This window comes from Protopterus annectens, chromosome 3.part1 (assembly GCF_019279795.1).
Source record: "Protopterus annectens isolate FY-2018-M chromosome 3.part1, PAN1.0, whole genome shotgun sequence".
Classification (NCBI taxonomy): domain Eukaryota; kingdom Metazoa; phylum Chordata; order Ceratodontiformes; family Protopteridae; genus Protopterus; species Protopterus annectens.
In genome coordinates, this window is record NC_056732.1 from 1379335037 (window position 1) to 1379360215 (window position 25179).

Below are 25179 nucleotides of genomic sequence, written 5' to 3' on the forward strand. Positions count from 1 at the left end.
TTTCAGACCTATAGTTATATTGTCACCACTGGCTAAAATTATGGAAAAAGTGCATCCATAGACAACTGCTGCAATATCTGATCCAGAACAGTCTCTTGGCTAACTGTAAGCATGTCTTCAGGCCTTATCATAGCACCTCCTCAGCCCTCCTAGCCTTCTCTAATGCCAGAAACCATAACCAAAACAATAACAAATTATCATCAGCCCTCTTTTTAGATCTCTCTAAGGCTTTTGATATGGTTAACCACCACCTACTAAGCCACACACTGAAATCAATTTAATTAGATAGTCAAGCCCTCCAATGGTTCCAATCCTATTTGAGTGGTAGACAACAGGCCGTCCTATGGCAGAACAAACTATCCAGCCTCCTACCTAACATACTGGAATTCCCCCAGGGTTCTATACTAGGACCTCTTCTATTTTCCATTTTTATTAATGACCTCTATACCATCATCCCAGATGCAAACTGCATTCAATATGCGGATGACTCCAGTTTGATTTGTTCTGCTACCTCCCAGTCAGATCTGCGGACATTATATCCCAGAATACTTTTAACATATTTAAAAATTGGCTTTCTGATCATCATCTGATCTTAAACCCCAACAAAACTAAGATGCTACTTTTCTACCCTACTCATAGGTCCTCTGCATTATTCTTTTCCATAAAATCTAATAATGGCACCATAATCCCCCCAGACACCTATATGAAACTCCTAGGTGTTATTGTAGACAACCTTAAATTTGATATGCACATCAATCAAACTATCAAAACCATCAATAAAAAACTTGGCTCACTATATAAGATTAAACCTTTCCTAACCTCACATGCTAGAACTGCCATTGCACGCTCTCTTCTACTTTTGACTCTTTATGCTTCCCCTTTACTTACCAGCATAAGCAAAACTGAACTTAATAAACTCTCTAGCTGCTATAATCACATTGCCAGATTTGCCACTGGCATGCCCTACAGGACACACCACTGTAATAACCTAACTTATCTTGGGTGGCTAGAACTGCCCAGCCTAATTCAGTGCAACCAGCTTATAGTGACATATAAAGTACTTAACCAACCTGAAAATACACCAGCACTTAAAAACATTATCAATCCTTACAGTGACCTCACACCACTCCACTCTTCTAATAGACTCCTAGTTCAAACTGTTAAAACCAACAATTCAGCCGGTGACTCTCTGTTTGCCAACTCTGTTGGTAAAACATGGAACTCACTTCCTGCTGACATTACTCTAGAACCCACCCTAAGTCAATTCAAGAAAAGTCTCAGACAGTTAAATTATACTGGCTATGTCCTTGAACCAAGCCTGACTAGCTCTCTCCCTATGATTGTGTGCTTATATTGTTAATTTGCAACTCTGATGCATCGTATTTTTACGTCTTTTACCTTATGAAATCTTAATTTTGAAAGATTGTATAACTTGCTTGTCTGAACAGAGTCTGTAAACTGTGTTTATCATGTATTATGTAATGTTTCTTCTGTCTGTACCTTGGAGATTTTCTCCCTGGGCCTCCGCTGAAAATGGACATGTATCCATTTGGACTATCCCGGTCAACAAATGAAAAATAAAATAAAAAATAAATAAAAATTATCATAGATTTAATCAGTAAGGACATAGGAGAACATCCAAACACTGGACCCATCCCAGTTTGTCAATGATAGGTATTGATTACTCATCCTAGTAGACTTCTTCAAAAGGGTCAACAAAGCAGTGGACAAAAGCAAGGCAGTGCACACTGCCTACCTAGACCTGGCCAAAGGCTTTTGACACAGTACCCCTCTCAGGCATAGTGTAGGAGATTACTCAACTAGGAATTGGTTTACCATCTGGCTCATAGATAGAATTCAGGATGTTAAGATAGGGAAAACTACCTCCATGAAAAGACCAGACACCAGTGGAGTCCCACAGGGCTCAGTACGGGGACCTCTCATGTCTGGCATCTCCTTCTATGAAGTAAAGGCAAATACTAAGGGTTGCTGGCTGACAAAGTCTGAGGATGACTGTAAGTTATTAGAGTTGAATCTTCAAATGACTTAGTAGTTCTGCAAGAAGACTTGTTCTAAACATCAACTGGTGCTAGAGCTGTGGACTTAATCTAAATGTTATGAAGTGTATTATTGCATCATTTGAGAAATCCACTACCTTGGGAAATTGCCACATTGAAAATACACCTCTAAGAGTCTACCCGATAGTTTGGGATGTAGGATCATATGTGGGCAGTGACCTATCATTTGACCAACTTGTCAACAGTGGTAAGAAAGTCCTTCTATACTGAGCAGTTTTTATGGAAGGGAATAACTTCCAGGCCCAGGGATATCATTGTTCCCCTTTACTCTGCTTTCATCAGGCCAGTCATTGAGTATAATGTGCCCTTTGGCATGTATCCTGCCAGGCATATGCATCAACTCAGATACCTACAGAGGTTCCCTTGATGCCCCACTCTGGGCTAGTAAATAAGGAGCCTGAATCCTCACCACTTACCTGGAGAGGAATGTTCACTTGGAACAAAAATGGATACACCCCAGTATTTCCAGATGCAGATCTCTGCATCAAGTAAAATTTCCCTTAAGAGTACACAGGGAACACACTCATTCTGGGGTCTGGATTTCTCTATATGTGTGTCTGTCTGCCTCCAGAGTCCCAAAAGACTCCCCACTGGCACAGCTGTAGAGTTGAGTCCTCAGACACGTGTCCAAGCCAAGTCCTCCAGCACCCTCTCTGTGAAACCAGTGCTTTGTATCCCTGTTCCCAGGAGCCGAAACACACACACACACATACTTGGGAAAGGCTGACACAGATTTACTAGCTATGCCCCTTTCTGCCCAGACTATAAGGTAGTTACTGCCACCAGACACTCCAAAGCCAGCTACTCTAAGGCTCTTACAAGGGTACCCAATTACACTGAGTGAAATTAATATTAATACAAATTATGGTGTTTGGCTAATGAGGTAAGGTTTTCAGGAGTGGCCACAATGCCACCAAATAGATACAAGTCCTCTCAAAGTTTAAGATATTCTCTAAAGGACCAGCCACAATGAAAAGTTTAAATATATTTAATAATAAATAATAAAAGAACATGAAAATACTAAATAACTATTTACAATAAACACTGGAGTGTCAACCACAAGAAATATTAAAATAACACAGACAAATTGATTCACATAGATACAGAAAAACAGTACATAACTAATCTCACTATATTTTCCTGCCTGATCTAAAGAATTGCTATTCCCTGGTCACTTAACAGAACAGGGCAAGATGAAGTAGGTGAGGGATACTGCTTTATCAGGTTCCAAAAACAGACTATAATGAGACTTCAGTCTCATCTAATATTAAACATAATTTTTGTCCTAGATTACAGAATCACATCACATACATCTGGTCATCTGACTTCTGGTTCCTATGCTACCCCCATTGCTAGAAACTGCTATGATTTAGCACGTATGTGTCAATAATACACACACACACACACACACACACACACACACACACACACACACACACACACAGTTTTGCTCAGATCAGTTGCAGCTTCTGGAAGACATAAAACAATTTCAAACTTCTACCCTTCCAGACTAGCAACAAGTTCAGTGGTAAAGACAATACAGAAGGCTTCCTAGTGCTTGTTTCCCCAGACAGTTTGTCTGTGACTGCAGTCAGACCTGTAAGATACAGTCTTTATGGCCTACCAGGTAATTTAATTTCAAGCTATTTTCAAAGATAGCTGTAGCTGAGCTTAACTACTTCTCTTCCAGTATCCACTGTTAACATATATATTTAATTCAGTTACAATACAGTCAGGACCCACTTTTGGTACATTTTTAACACAAGCATCTTTACAAATACATTTTTCAACATGAGCATCTGAACAAACCAGTCTGATATACAAATGACATTTACAAAGTTCAAGCTAGCCATGCTAGCATATGTTACACATCCACTGCCCTACTTCTCCTGGCTTAGCTGGCAATAACTCACATTGTCATATCTCTCCCCTCTTTGAAGACTCAAGCTAGTTTTTCAACTGCCCTAGAGAAATGTTGCTTTTAGAGGAATGAGCCTGTCTAGAAATACATTAACCCATGCCCTGTCTTGAGAACCTATCTGCATTGGCATTGCTGCCCCAGCTACAGTGCTACACCCTCATGTCATGTGCCTACAAACATAGGCTCTACCTTAGTAACTTGGCATTTTGCTGGCTGGCTTTATATAGCCAAAGATCCCCCCTCAGACTTCTCCTGCCACCTACTGCAAATGCTTAGCACAAGGACCTCCCTGTCATGGTAAGGATTCATCATTTTAACATGGTACAGTTTGTGCCCCTGCCTCCTGCCTAGCAGTTTTACCATGTAGTTAACATCACTGACCTTCCTTACAACTTTGAAGGGTCCCTCCCAAGCTGCCTGCAGCTTATTGTGTCTGACAGGAATGAGAACCATAACCTGCTGTCCCACAGTTCCTTACAAAGAGAACTGTCACTGTATTTGGTATCTTACAGACTGCTGAAAGGGGTCTTGTGTCTGGCTTATAAGGCATTCTCTGACCCAGTACATATGGATGTACTGCATGGCCATAAGTCAAATGGTGGTAGAAATACTGATCCAGGGACTTAAACGTAAATCTATTTTGCAACTTAAACAGATTGGTTTGGAGAGACAGGTACATCTCTCAGTGGCATCCATGTAAAGCAAAGTTCACCCCTTCCCTCTTTAAGTGTAACCTGGATTTGTGGATGTGAACTGCCCCCTTGTCCTACTTAAAGATAGAGGCAGCACCTAAATGCTGTTTCCTACAATATAGCCATAGTACTGATTCTCTCCCCCAGAACTAATCACTGTCCTATGGATATCATAGAAATGTAGACCTTGTAAATTGGTAATGTAATTTGAACTAATAGGATAATTGGCTAGGCTTAAAACAAGCATACTGGGTCAATGGCATTTAAACTAGCTACCAGTAAGATGTTAAGCACTAAGCATATATTTAACCCCAAATAGTAGCAAACGAAAAGCGCTTTAATAAAACTCATTTTTGGATTATTTGCTGCCTCGACTTTGCTGCCTGGTTCAACATTTACAGATCTATGTACTGTGAATTTGGTGTTTCTGAAGTTTGTGGAGTGCTTCGTGGTTTGGCTCATTTGGTTTTCAACAGTAATTTTTATATATTTAACCCCAACTTATTTACTCTTTGTCCTGCTCTGCAGCTTATATCTGACCATTGTTAAAATGAGGCATGCTGCCAGTAAAGAAGAAGAATAGGTTTCCACTGTTAGTAAATCATAATAACATGTAAAAAACATGCCAGTTAAAGTTGCTACAGAGATAAAGTAAAACATCCCACTGATCCAAACAGCAGTTAAAATATATTGCATGCTAGATGAGAATCAGCTTATGGATATATATATATATATATATATATATATATATATATATATATATATATATATATATATATATATATTTTTTTTCCCCCCCCCCTCCTTGTAGCTAACCATCAGTTGACACTGCTCTCTGCCAAGTGTGCCTCCTCATTTTCTGTATCTGGCAAATCCAACTACCTTCTCCAGAGTTTCTCTGTATTCAGGGCTGGTGAGGAGGGGTCTACATTAGCTAATCAACAAACCCTTGACACGAATACCTAAACGTGGACACCTGTAATGCGAAACGCGAAAATCCCGAACACACTAAACAGTGATAAATAAAATAACGAACTGTCATAGTCAGCCAACCTCACCACCCGCTACATACTACCTACCAAAACAAAATAAATAAACCACATACATACACTAACCAACCCTACTTCTAACCTTAAGTAAAGCACTAAAACCCTACTACTAACCATACACTAAACCCCACCCCACATACACAACTAACTATGCACTATCCTTAACCCCTCCCTAATCCTAAGGTCCATAACTACCGCACATGTCCCCACAGACATACACCCAAAAAAATAAATAATACACACACATACATTTAACAAAACCCTACTTCCAACACTACACTAAATCCCACATACACAGCTATCTATGCACTATCCTTAACCCCTCCCTAACCCTAACTACCGCACACTTCCCCTACAGACATACACCCAAAAAAAAAAATAATAATGCACATACATACAGTTAAATAAAGCCCTACTTCTAACACTACACTAAATCTTACATACATTACCTATCTATTCACTTACCTTAACCCACATCCTAACCCTAAAGTCCTATCTATCGCACGCTTACCTTACGGAGCTGTACCGCAGACGGTCCAACCATTACACTTTGACATTTAAATTTTTACTGTTTTTGGATGTTTGGCGTTTCCGTATTTCGCACAATACGTGTCGCTCTTTTCATATTCGCGATTACGGTCTTTCGATCTGGTAATAGGAACCCGGTGAGGAGTATGAGGCACCTCAGAACCTCATTGTATATGCTACCAAAAGGGATTTTTTGTATGCTGTAAAGCCCCCCTCCCACTAGTACACACACATACAAACCGTGCTGAAAGAACATACAATGGGCATGTAGTATATCTTCCCCCCTCTGTGGAGACTTGGGCAATACCCCATATTCCTTACAGGCAATACCTCCTGTTCATCCCGTGATTCTTCTGGGACTCAGCTGTGGGGTGTGTCTGCGCATGTCCCTTCCCTTCCCAGGGTGGACATGCACCCATCCTCCCTTGCCTGCCCCTCAGATGGCTAAGCCAGTAATCAAACACATGTTGCCTGGGTTATTTAGTTAGCTAGTTATTTTTTTGGTTTTCCACCAGACCACAGTTCAACCAACCATTTTTTATAAATAAAAATCAAGATGATTACCTCAGCTAACAGCCTCAGGCTTCCTTGTATATGATGGCCATAACCCTGTGCTGTGTCCTCCCCCAGCATTGTGCTGAGGCTTAGCTTGCATGCTCTAGGCCTTGCAGCACCTTGCTTTAATTAAAACTTAAGATGCATAACTTCTTTAAAGTGTGAGTAACCACAATAAATAAGTAAATTAAATGACAGAAAAAGAGCCAAAAAGTTAAAACCAAAGCCTAAGACTAAGCCAGGTGAAAGTTAAATTAATGTGCAAGCTAGAAGCAGCTAATATTTTTTTACAGCTAAATATCATAACCTTAAAAGCTTAACAGTAAATCCAAAAGTACACTTCGTGACCACATGTTGTGTTCTACAGGATTACATCACATTTTATAGTAATTGTGTTGCCATTACACAGACTTGCTGCAAAACTGTAAATGTGCAGTTTATCTCCCAAAAGCACCAAAATGTTTTTTATATACTCATGAAGTTAGCCTTTTATACATCACCATCAGCCCATGGCTTACTAATACAAATTGAAAACTCTTTTTGGTGTCTCTTGCCTTTCTCCCCTTTAAACACATTTCATCACCCCTCGATTCTGTGACAGCTTCACAACTCTTAATTCAGACCTATACATACACTCTTAATATTGGCTATGCTTCACATTCAAGAAATCTTCCTAACCAGTTACCACTGCAAAACAAGTTGAAATTCCACATGTACATCTCTGATAGTTAAGTCACTGATTTCCATTACTGTAAAATATTCACACCATACAAGCCACCTAGGCCTTACCTCCACCAATCCAGTCAGATGCACTGGATTCTCAGCTGCTAAATTGGTCTGACCCAACTGCTTGTGGATAAAAAAGCTGACAGCTTATTTCACCAGGTTGAGTGAAAAAAAAACAGACGGAATGCAGTTACGCCTCTTGTCTTATACCCCACTGATTGGCCGTTCCCTAATCTGTCCTTGTCCTGGCCATGGATACCTAACTGATGATTTGACCCCACTCAAGATCTTCCCAGTTTTCCCCTCCCTCCAGATCCTGTCTCTACCTGCCACTCAGTCTGTGAGGAGGAGTGGAAGGCCAAGAGGAAGTAGTCTGTTCCCAAACTTCCCTTATCTAAATATTTTTATCTTTCTAATATCAAAAGTGAGGAAGGAGATAGAAAAAAAATCATTTTGTCACAGATGGAAAACAGTACTTCATAGGTGCTGAAGATCACTGTCAGTATTAGACTGCATGGTGACATAAGACCAGTCAGCTATAGACGGATCCAAGTGGAAGTGATTTGTGACTGCTGCTTTTAAATATAAAGGTAGTAAAACTGATTGTGTCAAACACAGGTTTAACCTTTTCACTAGTGATACATACTAGGAAGGAATATTGACCATTGATGGAAAAGGAAGATAGCAAAATGATGGCCAATTTCTCAGTTATTTTGGTGAATGCTTAGTCAGGTAATATATGTTTACCAATGAGGAGGTTTGGCCTGGCAACCTATGACAAAACATGGGTCATATCTTTGTTAGCAAACGTCCAGGCAAATCAAGTCAGTAACTTTCTAGTTTTCTTTAAATGAAAAGTCATCTGAGGCATTACTAGAATGGCCCATTTGATCCCAGAGCAGTGGTGTGGTAATGGGATGCTTAGGGATGAGCTTGAGACAACGAATATACATGGAGGCCTGTAAATGGCTTCAGTGCATCCCCACCACTGCCACCACCATAGATAGGAGAGAGAGAGATTTAGAAGAATTAGAAGCAAGGTGGTATGCAGCATTAGTCAGAAGTTCAGTTTGTGCCCATGTCATAACACTTTTCTCTATTGGGCATTTACTTAGGCATATGCATCTACTGGGCATTTACTTAGGCATATGCATTACCTTATTCCATCTGATTTCATTGCACCTGGACACACCCTGGTAGTCCTCTGTGATGTGCTTTGGCATGCAGTTACATAGCAAGAGACAACAGTTTAAACTAGCGTCCCTTCACTGGAAGGCAAATAAATGACAACACTATTTAGAAGTCAGTGCAGTATAGGCTTTACTTACATTACTGCCTTTCACTTTCATCAAAGTGGTCCATCTTTGCAATAAGCCTGGCAATCTGAAACTGATCCTGCTTGCCTTGATAGTTAGCAGAAAGTATGAAAAGACAGAAGTAAAGTTAATTAGTGGAGCTAGTATCTGGTGAACATTCTTGTGGTGCCTGTGAGAATGAGAAGTCAAATGCACAAAAGCATAACTATCTGATTTGGTTTTACTCTCAGATTTAAAAAAAAATGTATTAATAGAGCATTTTTTTCTCTCTGTCTCTCTCTCAGGTACCCAGTTATCCTGCAGCAGTTTCAGATAAACAAGGGTACTGGGGGTACAGGTAATTTCTGTGGTGGAGATGGTGTAATTCGTCAGCTACTCTTCAGAGACAATGTAGTCTTATCTGTACTGAGTGAACGTAGAGCCTTCCGCCCATATGGACTGTATGGTAATTATTACAAGTGCCTTCTACCTTTTATGTGCATGTAGCTGGTTCTTGCATCACCAGCACCATTCTGTAATAATCTTTTGACTGAAACAAAGTGGTACACAAAACTGTGTGTGTGTGTGTGTGTGTGTGTGTGTGTGTGTGTGTGTGTGTGTGTGTGTGTGTGTGTGTGTGTGTGTGTGTGTGTGTGTGTGTGGTTGTGTGGTTGTATTACTTCTGTAGAATGTGCACAGTGGTTAACAGAAATGTTCAACATGTGCACGAAATTTGTTAATCCCTGAGTAGGTGAATATTCCCTTTCTCTTGGCCCCCTACCCCACACAAAAAGCACTTATTGGGTTAGTCTGTTCTAGTGTAATCTTTGAACCATGCACAATGCATGTTGATGTTTTGTGTTTAGATGTCGTTACATCAGTATTTTTGATGTTGATGTGAATAGTCGACAAATATATACTGATATATACACATACACACACTTGTTGTGAACACAGATATGCATATATATATATATATATATATATATATATATATATATATATATATTTGTGTGTGCATGTTAGCATTGAATTTAGCGTGTTCTCTGCTTAGATGTGAAATGTTTTACTCTGCAAGAAGATACATGTGTTTTTGTGCTAGTAATTCCCATGTTAATGTGCAGTGCTTGTGACCCTGAGTACATGTAAGGGGAATATGAAAGGAAAATGCATCAATTTTGCTTACCAAATGGAAAAGAAGACACGGTTTTAGAAACAAAATATTAAATACAGAAAATGTTTGCATTCATTGTCTTATTTTCCACATTGAATCAGTTGCTAGCAATTTCTAGTCAGAAGAAATATACAGTACACAACACTTCAGGACTACATCTTTCATCTTTTTTCAATAACAACACCAACCATTATAATTTGGAAATGTGACACTTGTTTTAATATGGATCGTATTAAGTGCTGTTTTTAAAGTAGTATCCATGATAATTTATAAGCGTCCTTAATTAGTTAATTCATTCATTCATTAATTTTTTGATGCTCACATTATCTTTCCTTTTCACAGTTGCTATGGAGCCACAGCCTCTCTCAGTAAACAGTGTGCATTAATTAATTAATTTATTTATTTATAGATTGTTAACTGGAATGTTGGACTGGTACAAAACCCTTTTCAGCCACTAACCAGGCCATTAGGCCTCACAATACAAAAGCGTTATAAGTACAAAATGAGTAAACATTCAACTTTGCATATACTTAAACAGCACACTGAACAGCAAATATTCACATAAAATAACAAGACCTGAATTTTACAGTTAGCAACATGGTGAGTTTAAATCAAGTCAAGTCAAACATTATTAGAGAGTACAGTAGAATATACTAAGAAATTAGAAGTATTGTTATCCACCATCTCAAAAGCATGTGCATTTATTGTAATTCATCTGGTTTACCTTTAACTCTTTTTTTAAATACTGAAACATCTTTAATTCAGTGATTTGAACAGGACGATTCTTCCAAAAGGCAGGAACTAGGTTTAGATATGACCTTTCACAGGTAGCTAAGGTAAAACAAGGCCTGGTCAACTTGATAACAGAGTGAGAATGTAATGAGAAGGGGTATTGAACAGGTAGCATGCTGTAGTAGAGAAGGAGAGACACTTTGCCTTGTTAATGGTAGATGACTGATTATTGGTTATGTTTGATAGGTGAATAAATTTGAGAATTCTAGTTTTGGCTGCTTGTAGTACTGAAGTATTGTGGCCGGAAGTTGGAGCAACTATATGTAATGCATATTTCAACCTGGTGATAGAATATTAGGTGTAAGTAGGTGGTATAACTTATTAACCACCTTAAGTTGAAGTGAACGTTTAGATATGGTAGAGTGGATTTGATTATGGAAGGAAACAGAGTTATGTAAAATAACACGTAGATAGTTTTGTTGCCAGGTGAAAGAGATTGAATTACCTAAGGGATCATAAGTAACTGATGTAGTAATGTTGGCTAGTGTCTTAGATGCCATGACATAGGATTTGGAACTGTTAATAATAAGTTGGTTGGGGGCAAGTCAAAGACTGCATGCATACCAGTCTTTGTTCACAGCTTAGTTTCTCAAAGACAAAGACATGCAAATGGAGCTTTTCTCCCCGGGCCGCTGCTGAAAGTTGGCTTTGTTCCAAGTCGGACTTTCCCGGTTAACAAATGTAAAATAAAATAAAATAAATAAAAAATTAAAAAAAGTCACATCCAGAGGTTTGAAAAAACACTTTGCAGAGAGGCAGTTATTTGAGTGACGGATTTCTAACTGTGTCATCTGCATGTAAAGTGTTATATTTGGAATGGCAAGTCCCAGAGAAGGGTGCTTATATATATAGTGAGAAAAGCAGGAGAGGTAACACAGAGCTATGAGATATGCTAATGCTTAGAGAACTAAAATGAGTAATGATTTTGCCCAGTAATGCAAAATATTCTGTCAGGGAGATAGTTCTTAAACCAGGTTGTTACAAGTCAGCAAGTTTGTTTAGCAACAGACTGCTTTAGCAGACTATCTCCATAAATGAGTAAATATCAGACATGAGAGCAAAAATAGTCTGAGTGAAATATTTAGGTTGGAGGCTGCTTTATCTGTCTGAGAGTAGATAGCACTTTTGAATATATTCCAGTCTTTGTTCACAGCTTATTTTCTCAAATACTTTTGCCATTGGGTAGGTGTTTTCTATAGACATTAAGTTGTTTGGACCCCTGGGATGAGGGACTTTAGGTAATGGGATGATAAGTGAATGTTTGAAGCCTTGGGAAGGATGCCTGTAGAAATACTTAGGTTGCTAATGTGAGCTAGAAATTTGAAAAAGTAATTTGTATCGGTGTAAAGCACCCTAGCATGTAAGTAATAGGCTGATGTTTGCCATTTATAGTGAATATCTTCAAGGTGCATACTTACTAATTACTGTGTACTGGTACTCACTTTAAAGTAAAAGGGTGCATTTTGTAAGATATTATGTAAAGGAAGTGTGGGCGGAGGGAGTAATGTTGACATGAAAGAGGCAGGATGTATCAGTGGGTTGGGAGTCTATGTGATCACTGTCACTCCTAGAAAAGCTAGGTGGCTACCAGTAAATGCCAGGGCAACTTTCCTACTTAACTGATTCACTGACAAACAGCTGCTTCTACTGCTCACCCCAGCACATAAACTACATTTTAAGACAAATCAGCTACTCCTTACAGTTATCCACAGATAATGCATGACTAGACCACAGTTCGCAAAAGCAGTGAGCAGAAGAGCACCCCCAGCATAGAACTATCTACCCCAAAAATCTGAAAACAAAAGGAATTAAGTACATTCAAAAAACAGCTACTTCAGTCTCACAACACAGAGTACAAGTGTCACTGCTTTGACACTAAGTCATGAACGAATGTGTATGTATGAGAACTGCTAATGATAGCTAAAGGTGGCAGACTATTACTTTTCCTATTATTCAATTTTTTTCTTGTTTTTTGTCATTTTTGTACTCTATACATTGTACAGCAACAGTGAAATGTAACTACTTCTACATTCTGTTACACATATTGCATTTCTGGTAGCATTTCTTGTTATACTCTCTGTGTTGCATTGTGTTACAGAATGGTAGCTGTATGTTGAAATATGTAGCTGCTGCTCTAGCCAGAGTCATAGCTGAAGGAGTCTGAGGATAAGTCTACCCACTCAGTCAACAAAGTTAGTAAATAAATACATAAATAGTTAAGTAAGTTGGAATTAAAAACTTAAATTTAGACTAGGTTCCAGGCAGGAAGAACCCCAGGATTTTGGAAAAGCCTTAGTAATACTTTTAGATTTGATGATTTGCTAGAATTGCTTATGGCTACTGAGTTATGCTGGTTGTGGGTTCCTAACATATCTAGCTTTAGCTGCATTCATTTTGAATTGTGGTGTTGTGCCTCAATTCAGGATATTGGTTGAGTTTATTGGTATTGTGTGGGTTCCTTTTTCCATTCAGGCACTGCTCTCAGTCTTTCATTACTGTAGTTCGATCAGAGGAGCTCCAAGGCACCACAGAAGATTTAACAGCAGCCTGGGAAATGAGAACAAGCCTGTCTTGAATAAAGGTCAGAATATTGGAAAACGTAGCTAAAACTGTGGTGGAGTTGCAGTAGAATAAAATTGTGACTAGTTAACGGCTTGCAGCATATTTTTATGAACTGCAAGGAAAGTTGTATGTAGTTTGGTATGTGGGAAGGGGTTTTAGAGGATTTGAACGTAGAGTAAAATGATGGAGCTGCGGGCACTTGTGATTTGTTTGGGAATGTTAGTGATAAAGACATCTAGTATGAATTACTCAGTTTTATGTGATTGAACCTAGTTCCTTCCTTGACCATTTGTTCATGATTGTAGGTGTTAAGTAGGTAGTATATTTTTTTTCTTAAGAGGGAACTTTCAGTTCAAGTTTAGGTCACCACAAATAAGTACTTTGTTTTTTTAGTGAAATTTAGTATAGTGCAGAGAGAGAGGCAGGTGGAGAAGTGTAAATGGTAGCTGTAAATATTTTTGTGTATCCCTCACAATGTCCAGTTAGGGCAGCAGTCAGTATTGCCAAGATTACAGTATGTGCAAATAGTTTGGGACAAAGATTAATGGTTTTGTGAACAATAGCGAGGACACCACCACTATGTCTGTCACCTGGCCTTTTCCTACAGAAGAAATAAGCAATTTTCAGCAGAACTGTAACTATGCAGGGCAAAAGGAGCAGTTGTCCTGGTACTGATTAGTAGTACTGATATTGCTGTATGAAGCCATGAGGATTTCATGGTTTCATAAATAAATGTCACTACAGCTTAGATTTAAGTGCTCACTGTGTGGTCTGTAGCAGGCTACTTGTTTTGTTTGTGTCTTTCGGCTTTTCCTGGTTAGGGGTCGCTACAGTGTAACTCCGGTCCGCTAATGATTGGTAGTTAATTTTTACGTGCCGAGTTACCAGCCCTGACGCACAACCTTCAAAGAAGGTACGCCCATTCACGCATGTCTCCACGCAGAAGACGCTTTAGCTGAGAATCGAACCAGACACCGTCTTACTGTGAGGCGACAACGCTACCGCAGCACCATTGTAAAATCTTTTCTCCTCAATGGAAAGTAGTTGAGGGGTACCAACTGGGGGAACTGGACAAGGCATCAGATGACTTAGCTATGGTTCTGACTTTCAGAGAAATATGGTGAGATCCAGAAAGACTTCTGCTTTTAAATATTCCCACTTCTGCTTCAGTTCATTCATTGCAGCATACTCCAGTGCCCCCTGTCCATCGCCAGGTCTACCAGCCTCTTCTACAGCCCCCAGACTTTCTCCATTCTAAGGCTGGACTTCTGCAGAAACTAAGGGTGTTCTGGAGGGATCTTGCTATTGACTGCTTCCACCAGGGAGATTTTTTTATTTATGGTACACTCCTTGGTTCCCCCTTCCCTGTATTTACCTGTTGCATCTGAGGGCTGCTCCCTCTATGGACCATACTTCCCTATGGAGAATGCTTAGATAAATGCCTTGCACCCCTCAGGTGCCCAAACCACTAATCGAACCTGGACTGCCTTGGCAGTAGGTAGGGTTTTATCCCTTTATACCACAGTGCTGGAGCCATTCAAAATGACTCCTTGAAGTACGATTTTGTAATGGCAGTTATTTGTGGGTTATAGTTAGAAGCCCAGGGTTTGAAGTAGTTGACTTCATTTGGTCTTCAACCTGTGGGCTATGGATCCAGTACGGATCCGAGCTGGCAAGTTCATGAGCATCTGCTCCAAGCTCCTCCCCTACCCATAATACACCACTACAACCTTCCTTCCCCTCAGATCTCATTTGCCACGTTTGTGATCAGCATCGCGATCTCTGATCTCCGGGTATTGTAAGTACTTAGAATTTTTTTCTGGTGATAGGATTTACAGTTTTAGTGTTAGTTGAGTCAGGGTAGTTCCCCTCTCCAACCCCTTTCGCTGTGCATCGTGTTTTGAAGAGTTTAAAAAAAAAAAAAGGTTAGTCAGTGATTCCTCCCCTTTCCCATGTGTGTAGTCTATCAGGTAGTGTTAGACTGTGTTATGGCTGATCAGCCTAAACAGGTTTTCAGAAAATGCACAAAGTGTGGCCACAAGTTGTCGCCCACCGATGGCCACACTCTGTGTGTTGTCTTTCTGGGTGTGTCCCACCTTTCTGTGGATTGCAGTGTTTGCGCGGGTTTTAACCCACAAGCCCTGAGGGACCACAGGGCTAAACTTGTTTTAAAGGGCCTCCTCCTTGCCACTGAGGTGGCCACTTATTCTTCTCCTGCGGTCACAGCTGTGACTGCTTCTTCGGTTCCCATTACTACTTCTAGCTCTCCCTCTCAGGCTGGGACTCAACCTCCCTCTTCTGGGCCTGGGGAAGGGGATTCCAGTCATTCAAAAAAGCATGTCAGAAATCACAAGGCCGAAAAACACAGGAAGAGGTCCCCAGATCATTCCATCCCAGCGGAGCGTCCTCCTAAGGTTCATGTTGCTTCTAGACCCATCTCCCCTCATCTCCGATCACCACATTTCTGTCCGGAGCTGGAGGAGCTGAGGTCTTCTTCCAGGGCATTGGCACACCAACCGTCTAGGTCAGAGTCCGTGGCCTCGTTGAGCTCTACCCGTAGCCTCTCAGCGTTAGACATGGGCAAGATAATGAGGCAGTTTATTCGGATGCAGATCCAGATGGGAGTCCTCCCAGCACCCTCTCCCATTAGAGGGGGTAGCTCACTTCCCTTCTTTTCATCAATTTCACCTTCTCTGATCTGACCGTCCGCTTTCGGAGTACACGGATCCGAGGATTTTCAAAGTCAGGGCATCTGCGTCGATGTTGCTTGCTACCTTGACACCAGCTGTAGCCTTGAGCTTGTCTGATCTGACTAGTTCAGATCCGAGCACCTCTCGGAGCCATAGCCTGGGCATCAGATCCAAGGGGGTGAAGGTTTTCCCGTCGGCTCTAACTTTGTTGGATCCGGGCCATCCCCTTGGCATTTCACCTCCTTCGGGACCAGCTCCAGTCCATTTGTTGGACCTGGTGAGAGCGACCACTGTGCTGGAGTCCCAGGTGGTCCGCTCTCCCTTGGTGTTTGATGTAGTGGAAAGGGTTCTCTCCGTCAGATTGAGACCCCTGACAATTTCTTCGGATTCCGCCCCGACTCCTCCTGGTTCTGGTGTGACTCATGTCATCTTATCTCAGGGACAGCTCTTGTCCAAAGTGCCCTAGAGGGGTTCCCTTGAGGAACATCAGACCGCTTGTGAGCCCTCTTCGAAAAGTCCCACCAGAGAGATTCCACCGCAAGCATATGTGCAAGAGGAGGCATTTGGACTCCTCCCTGAAGTCCCTCACCGAGGACACCGATTTAGAGGAAGGGGAAGGTTCCCCCCAGATACCCTCCCACCGGCATTGAGGTAGCATGTACCATCAGCGCAGATGCCATGACTCTGAAAATCCTTGGATCCATGTACTCCAAAGTGGACAGTTGGATCAGAGAAGGAGAAATTGGTGAAAAGAAGGGAAACAAGCTACCCCCTCCTGCGGGAGAGGGAGCTGGGAGAAGTCCTATCTGAATCTGCATCCGAATAAACCATCTCATCATCTTATCCATGTCTAACTCCGAGAGGCTATGGGTGGAGCACAACAAGGCCACTGACTCCGACCTAGCTAGTCGGTGTGCCAATGCCCTGAAGGAAGACCTCAGCTCCTCTGGCTCCGGAGAGAAACGTGGAGATCGGAGCCAAGGGGAGACAGGTCTAGAAGCAACATGAACCTTAGGAGGAGGCCCCACTGGGGTGGAATGATCCGGGAACCTCTTCCTGTGTTTCTCGGCCTTGTGATCTCTGTCATGCTTTTTTGAATGACTGGAATACCCTCCCCCAAGCCTAGAAGAGGGAGGTTGAGTCCCGGCCTGAGAGGGAGAGACAGAGCTAGAAGTAAGCAGTCACAGCTGTGACTGCAGGAGAAGAAGAAGTGGCCGCCTCAGTGGCAGGGAGGAGGCCCTTTAAAACAAGTTTAGCCCTGTGGTCCCTCTGGGCTTGTGGGTGAAAACCCATGCAAACACTGCAATCCACAGAAAGGTGGGACACTCCCAGACAATGCACAGAGTGTGGCCATCAACGGGCGACAACTTGTAGCCATACTCTGTGCATTTCCTGAAAATAACACAGTCTAACACTACCTAATAGGTTACACACACGGGGAATCTGAGATTTGATCTGGGAGAATGAGTCCTTGAAGTACGATTTTATAATGGCAGTTATTTGTGGGTTATAGCTAGAGGCCCAGGTTTCCATCTGTATCCATTTATTATTGATTCTACATCTATTCATGTAGGCATATGAAAAGTGGTATACACTATTAGGTTGTGGGCCTGATCCTGAGTGTAGTTGGATTTCACCTGAGAGGAGTCTAGTAGTAGCAATGCTATATGCCTTTGTGATTTAACTAATGATAGGAATGGAGAATGCATATGAAGAAACTTTTTAATATGAAAAACGTTTTTCTTTCTAGTTGGAAAAAAGTAGTAGTTTATAGTTTGCCTACCACTTATATAACTTTGTAGGTGGTGTGAGTAGCTGTGTGAATGGAATTAAGGAAAAAAGAAGTTACCATATTTACTGTGAGGAGGAGAGAGTCAAAGTAATTTGTATATCCTTGAAGATATGCATACTTCAGTTGTAAGGTGACATTTCCTCTCTAAGAAGAGTGTAGGAGTGTAGGTGATAAGCAGTTATGGGATGAGAGCAGTGTGTGGCTGGGGAATTGAGGTTGGGAGGGGTTAACAAAGTGGACAAATGCATTGATTTAGCAGGAGCAAATCACAATGACCATGCATGGTACCTTGGAAAGCAATCAGAAGGAGCGGGTATATAGCAAACAGTAGGAAAGTGCTTTAAATAGGTAAACTGTGCTTCTAGGTTAAACCACAAAACATAAAGGTACAGCCGACTCCAACTTAAACAGAGACTAAGAACTGAATGGCTACATTAACTAATGTCACAGAAGCCGCTGGCTACTCTGTAACACCACGGTGTATGTGAACATAAGACAGAGCCCCTCACTATCACTCTTCAAGAGGAACCTTGATGAGTGGATGGGTAACAGAAAGTTCACACCGGGGATCACACAAACAGCACTACTAGATAGGGGCCAAGGGTACTAGTTGCTAGTACAAGGGTCTAGGGAACCACTAAAGGGGGGGGGGGAATATATGCCTTCGGGCAGATAGCCCAGTACCAACCTATGAACCTATATGAAACAGTTCAGTTAAAAGCATATGTTTACTTTCAGAAGGGCATTACAACAGTCTTGCTCAAAATATATGACTGCATCTATCAGCAGCAAAAATGCTCCAGAAATAAGCATGTCTTTTCACCAGAAATGGACAGACTACAACAGCAGAAACACTTATTTCTCAAAGGGGAAGGGAAACAGTGACAAGAAGCAGTAAAGGAAGGCTCATAGGAATGTTTAAGGAGTCAGAAAGAGCATTTTAGTAGACCTGAGCAGTGATGAATTCTGAAGGGCTGTTGGAGAAGTGAAGGAAAGGCAGTGATCTGATGATGAAAGTGTTTATATAGTGATACTTCATAGGATATTATACGTAAGGTTTTTAATAAGTTTCTATAAGTCTTACACATTTGGTAATATCTGCTATTTATTTATTTACGTATGAACACTTTTAAACCCACAAGGTTTAGACTTGTTGTGAATTACTGGGAGAAATATTAGCATTTCGTTGAGAATTTGGGAGTTTATCGAGTAGGTTGTGTTTTTAATTAGTATTATATATTTAAAATACAATGGTGTTTTATTTTACTTTTTCTTCAAACTTGATTGGATAATTAACTAATTGTACTTCAGTCCCTTTGTGGTGTAGCCTATATAAATGGGCTGCTGTGTGTAGTGTAGTTTTAGTCTGAAGAAGGCTGGGTATTTTCTCGGCCGAAAGCGCTTATGTCAATAAACAGTCCGTGCCTTGGCTGAATCAATCCGTTTTCATTTTGTTTTTTACGAATACTGAAGGGCTGTTGGAGAATTGAAGGAAAGGTAATGATCTGCATCTCAAACTAATAAAACATTATCAATAAAGACAATAGCCCAAAGTGGTAGCAAAGCAAGTAGCTAGCTACCATGTTCACCCCTGTCAAATTTGGTGACAACAGAAGGAGTCTTTAAGTAAATCTGGAGATCACTAGTATTCTTATGGTAACAGAGCAGATAAGCTAGCTAGTCCTCTGGTAAAGATGCCAGCCTGATAGATGGAAAGTTGTTGGATTTGCCTTGCAGGTCTGTTGACACAGTGGGTCTTGTTTCACCTTGCATAAGGCTTTGAACTGATCACAGACGCAAAGCTATTTATATCTCAGAATGCAAATACACTCACAAAACACATAGAGGCACACAGACTCACACACCTATGGGCAATTTAGAGGAGGATTATCAGCTGTCCTGGAGGCATTGCATAGCATTGGGGAGGGGATGCAAACTCCACCCTGAAACCAATCCATTTGGGAAGTTAAGCAGAGATTCATCTGTGGTGTGGCAGTCAAGCTAACAAAATTACCACTTTACTGACTCATTTGTAAGTTGTTCTTTCAAAAATTCAAACCCGTAAATGTTCATATATATTTAAAAAAAAGGGAAATAGAATATATCATAAAAAGGAAATTTTTTCTTACATTTTGCAATTGTAAAGTAGATTAACCCACTATGCACACGTGGTCCTTTTTCAAGGGTGACGTAAGAGAACTGTTTGGTTAAATTTATTTATTTATTTATTTTATTTATTTTACATTTGTTAACCGGGCTAGTCTAACTGGATATATTTCCATTTTCAGTAGAGGCCCGGGGAGAAAAGCTCCACATAGAGATAAAACACAGTTACATAGTATGCAAAAAATGAGCAGAAATAAAATGAGGTGAGAATAGACAAATATACAGTATAACATCATAGGATTCAACATTCTCAGAATAAAAAATGGAAACTTATTTCACAGTATTTTATATTTAGGTTATAAAAAGAAAATAAAAAAGAAAAGATATTCAAAACGAAAAGAGTGAGTAGAACACTTAAGTTTATAAACTGTCAGTAATAAGAAATGAACCTGAAGGAGGAGAAGAATATTAGAGATGTAACTCTTATAAAGTGATGGTAGTATAACTTAGACGTAAAAAGAAGGTAAAAGGAGAGGGAGGAGTAGAGGAAATTTGTGGGAGTTAGAGTTTTAGTCGGGGTTAAAGCAAGGGCATAACCAGTGATTTTTAAGGTAAATTCTAAGTTTTTGTTTGAACAGAACAGGAGTTGGAATCGAAGTAAGTTCAATAGGAAGTTGATTCCAGTGTTTACCAATGGCGTTAGAGAAAAGGGAATCACCAGCAAGGTTGTTGGATTTAGTTAAAGTTACTAGGAGTTTGCTAGAGGAGCGAAGTGAGTTCAGGTTAGAGTAAGGGGTAAAAAGTTTGGAAAGTGCAGGTGTGTTATTAGGTTGAAAGAAAGCTCTTTGGACAAAGGAAAGTTGGGAAAGAAGCAACATATTTTCTAATTCCAGCCAGTGAAGTTGATGAAGGTTCAGACAGTGGTGAGTTCTGAATTGATTACCAGTCACAAATCTAGCAATACTATTATATGTGTTAGCCAGTTTAGAGATTGTTTTTGTTCAGGTTAGTGTAAATTGGTGAGGCATAGAGAAGAGTTGAAATAAGGTGAGAGTGGGCAAGAGTAACTTTGGCTGTCGGGGTTAAGAATGTTTTAATTCTGTAAAGGGAGCCCAATTTTCGGTTTACAGGTTTAATGGTATTATTGATGTGACAAGAGGAGGAGTTTTGTTTTTTTAGCATTTAAAAGTAGGCAGCGTTTTAAGAACCATGCTTCTACTGTGTGGAATACATTTTGAGTAATAGTTTGAAGCTCTGGAATGGTTTTAGCTGAGCAAATAAGAGTGGAGTCATCAGCATATTGTATGCATGTAGCTTGGGGAATAGCTACTTGTAGGTCATTTATAAAAAGGGAGAATAGGAGAGGTCCTAGAATAGAGCCTTGTGGGACACCAAGAGAAATTGGGAGAAGAGAGGAGAGTTTGTTATCCCAGAGGACTGCCTGTTTCCTGTTAGTGAGATAGGAAGTAAACCATTGGATAGCCTTTGGTTCTAAAGCAAGAGATTCCAGGATTTTTATGAGGAGGGGGTGGTTGACTATATCAAAGGCTTTGGACAGGTCAATAAAGAGTGCTGAAGATAGAATATTATTATTGCGGTTTGTGTTTATGAAGTCAGTAAAGGAAAGGAGATCAGTGGTAGTACTGTGAAAAGGCCTAAAGCCGTGTTGACAGGGAGTAAGAATGTTATTTTTAGTTAAGTAATTCATTAGTTGGTAGTGAACACATTTTTCCATGATTTTTGCTAGGGGAGACAGGAGTGCTATAGGCCTGTAATTAGAGTATTCATTGGAGTTTCCTCCTTTATGTAAGGGTATAATGTGTGAGATTTTCCAGATGTCAGGTATGGTTCCTTCATTAATAGTTCTGTTAATAAGGATAGATATGGGATAGGCTATTTCCTTAGCTGCTTTTTGGAGGAATTCAGATGGAAGTTGGTCAGCTGATGGGGTACATGGTTTAAGTTTTTGGATGCATTTTTGGATGAAGGTGGTGGAGATGGGTTGTATTGTGAAGGTTGATTGATTAGAAGATGCAAGGTCAGGGATGCTAGAATTGTCAATGGAAAGGTGAGAGGCCAGTGAATTGATAGTATTAGTAAAGAAGGAGTTGAAAGCATTGGCAGTTTCATGGGAAGAATTCTTTTCGGACCCAGAGGGAGATGGAGTGGTAGTCTGTCTGGGGTGAAGAAGTCTATTCAAGGTTGACCAGAATTTTTGGGGATTATTTTGATTCACTTGTTGGAGGTTACTATAGTAGTTTTTTTTGTCAGAAAGAATAGCTTTTTTGGTACTGTTTCTTAAGTGTCTGAAGGTCTGTTGATCTGAGGGAGATTTACTAGTTCTCCATTTTATCCAGGATTTGTTTCTGAGTAACATTTTTTGTCTTGTTTCCTTAGATAGCCAGGGGGCTGGTTTAGTTTTGACTCTGATAGTTCGTTTTGGTGCATGATTGTGTAGGATTGATAAAAATGTGGTGTTAAAATATTGAACAGCATATTCTAGAGGAAGAGTTTTTAGAGGTTTCCAGTTACAGGCATTTAGTTCAGTGTTAAATAGGATAGGGTTAAAATATTTATTACTACGAGAAGTTCTGATGGTAGGGGCATTAGTAGTGATATTCTTCTTTCTTATGATATAGGTTAAGTTGTGATCGCTAATGTCATCTGGCAAAGTGCCGGTTTGATATTGTAGTTGTGGTTTATTAACAAGAATCCAATCTAGTATACTTTCTTTGTTGTTAGGTTTATTAATCCTAGTGGAGGTGTTTATAGTCTGAGTAAAGCCATGGAGATTAATATGAGAGACTGGGTTATTAGTATTAACTGAGTCTTGACTCGCTTAAGGTCAAAGAGTCATCAGATAGGGAAGGATGTCATCAAACTAGCTTAAAATATTTTTTTTTCACTAAGGTCTATAGATTATTTCACCTTTAAAGTGTAAATTAGATACTCCTCTTGTTTTTTCTAGGCTACTTGCCCAAACTATGAGAATGGTAATGTTAAGTAAATCTGTCTGTTAATCTTTTTTGGGTTTTCAGACATGAAATTGAGAAAAATGTTAAATAACTGGAATGTATTTTCATTAATCAATCAGATTTTAATGTTCACACTGTTTTATATTCATTTGTGAATGTGGTTATAGGAGCACTATAAAACATACGCGAAAACTGTCATGTTTCTGAGCATTCATTCTGATATACTTTTCATGTGACTGTGTTCATATAATTATTTATGTTTGCACATACCACAACAAAAGACCTAACGTTCATTTTCTTTTGTTGTAGGCAATTGATTGCAGTCATGCATAGTTTTGATGTAATGTTTTGTTCTAATTTTAAATGGCATATGTTTGGTGTTTGTAGCCTTTTACCCTGCTCCCCAAAGAACGTCACCCAATGGCTCCTCTACTTGTGCTCATTCGTCCCATTTGTTCAAGAGAATACGAGACAGGCATTCCCAGGCTAGTCAAGAGCCCCAAGGCCCATTCATTCTTGCCTGGGAATCCCAATTAACTCTGTCTTCCTTGATGAGGTTCAAGTGCTAGGGAATGGGCCAACTTACTGCTGCCGTGCAGAGGCTTAACCTCTCCTTTGGAAACATCCCCCACCTCAGCAGTTCTCAGTTGTTACAAGCTCCGTTAGTTTTATTTTCTGATGGAAAGCATAACGCTGCTTGCTGAATGTCCCTCAGCTTACAGTGAGAATGCACTTGGACAGTGTGGACTAAGTAGGTTTGGACTCCATTGGGTATAATATGCAATGTTTCCACAAGGTATCGTCCAGCTGATGAAGCAGAACATGCTCCCACAGCCAGGATGGGCAGACCTGCAACAGCCATTCACTCACTTCCTCCATGGCCAGCTCCTACAAGCACTTGAGCAGCTAATCAAACTCTGGTCACCTGAGATGTAATCCTGGATACCACTGATCTTCCTTGTGCTTATAGACATAGAATTATTAGTTTAATCCTCCCATTTCTGGAATTCATTTTTCCATTGCCAAAAACCTTCAGTAAATCTGTAAGGGAGAAAGGATAACACAAAGCTTGCTGATCTGCATGGTCCCTTTCCAGCCTCATCCTAGGCATAAGCTCCAGTGATGCAATATTATACTTTCCGTAATGCATGTAGAGGTTTCTGTTTAAGTCTGTTTTACAGCAAGACCAATCTCATTAAATGAATTTCATCTCATGGGTTTGCATGTAGAAATGTTTTTAGCTTAACCTATTGTTGAATAACCTCAGAGTATGTAATGACAGCTTTCCTCTGCAAGGTTACATTCCTTTTTTTCTCTCTTTTGATGGTATGAATTCAGTGAGTCAGGTTACACTGTAAAACAAAGTGCTGACATATGCCACACTGACAAGGAGAACAGTATGACCATTTTAAAGTGTGTGCAGCATAAGCTATTACCAAACAGTAATTACTGTAATAATGAGGACATAAACAACACACAGTTCCTGAAATTGAATGTTTTTATATCTATGAAGAGTTATAAAAACCTCCTACCACTCAACACTACAACCTGTGAGAGATGCACTTATATAGCCAAACTGGAAGCAAAGCTCTCTTCACCCAAGACTGGACTAGATAGTCAACAGAAGAGGGTAAACACTTGCATCACACCACACTCATCACATAGTCCCTCAAAACCTACACCACCAAAACACACACATAGAAACACAAAACACACACCTACATTTGTGGAGACTGTCAATAAAAATCTGCCCAAACAAGAGGGACCTCTAAATCAGAAACGCAAGCAACCTCCACCCCCCAACACAACCCAAATGACACATAGCCCACAAACTCAGTGTGCCACTCAACCACGGCCCATAAGGCATAACAATGTACCCAACACTCTAGTCATAGGTGACTCTATAGTTAGGCACACTGATGTTCCACTCACCAGGCTAAACAAGGAGAAAGTTACTGTTAGCTGCCTGTTGGGTGCCTGGATTGGCCACATAACACATCACTCAGGTCACACCACAACAAGTACAATTATGACTCTGTCATTGTCAATGTTGGTGTGAATGACCTGAGACATACTTCCCTGGACTACATGAAAAGAGACATGAAGGAGCTGTCCAATCTTGTAGCCCAGTCAGGTATGACCCTAGCCCTGAGTAGCATTGTGCCACCACCCAGAATGATACCACAGTACAAGGACAAAATGATTGACTTCAACAATTGGCTAAGGTACTGGTGTCATTCTAAG

At 40.3% G+C, this 25179-nt stretch overlaps 1 protein-coding gene across 1 annotated transcript in view; it reads left to right on the top strand.

Annotated features, from left to right (window-relative positions):
• Window positions 1-25179, top strand: part of OPLAH (5-oxoprolinase, ATP-hydrolysing) — a 1902532-nt gene that overhangs the window by 1795348 nt on the left and 82005 nt on the right. Inside the window, exon 25 of the mRNA XM_044067415.1 lies at window positions 9150-9310. Within this exon, the coding sequence (XP_043923350.1) occupies window positions 9150-9310 (161 nt within the window). The remainder of the gene's footprint in view (window positions 1-9149; window positions 9311-25179) is intronic.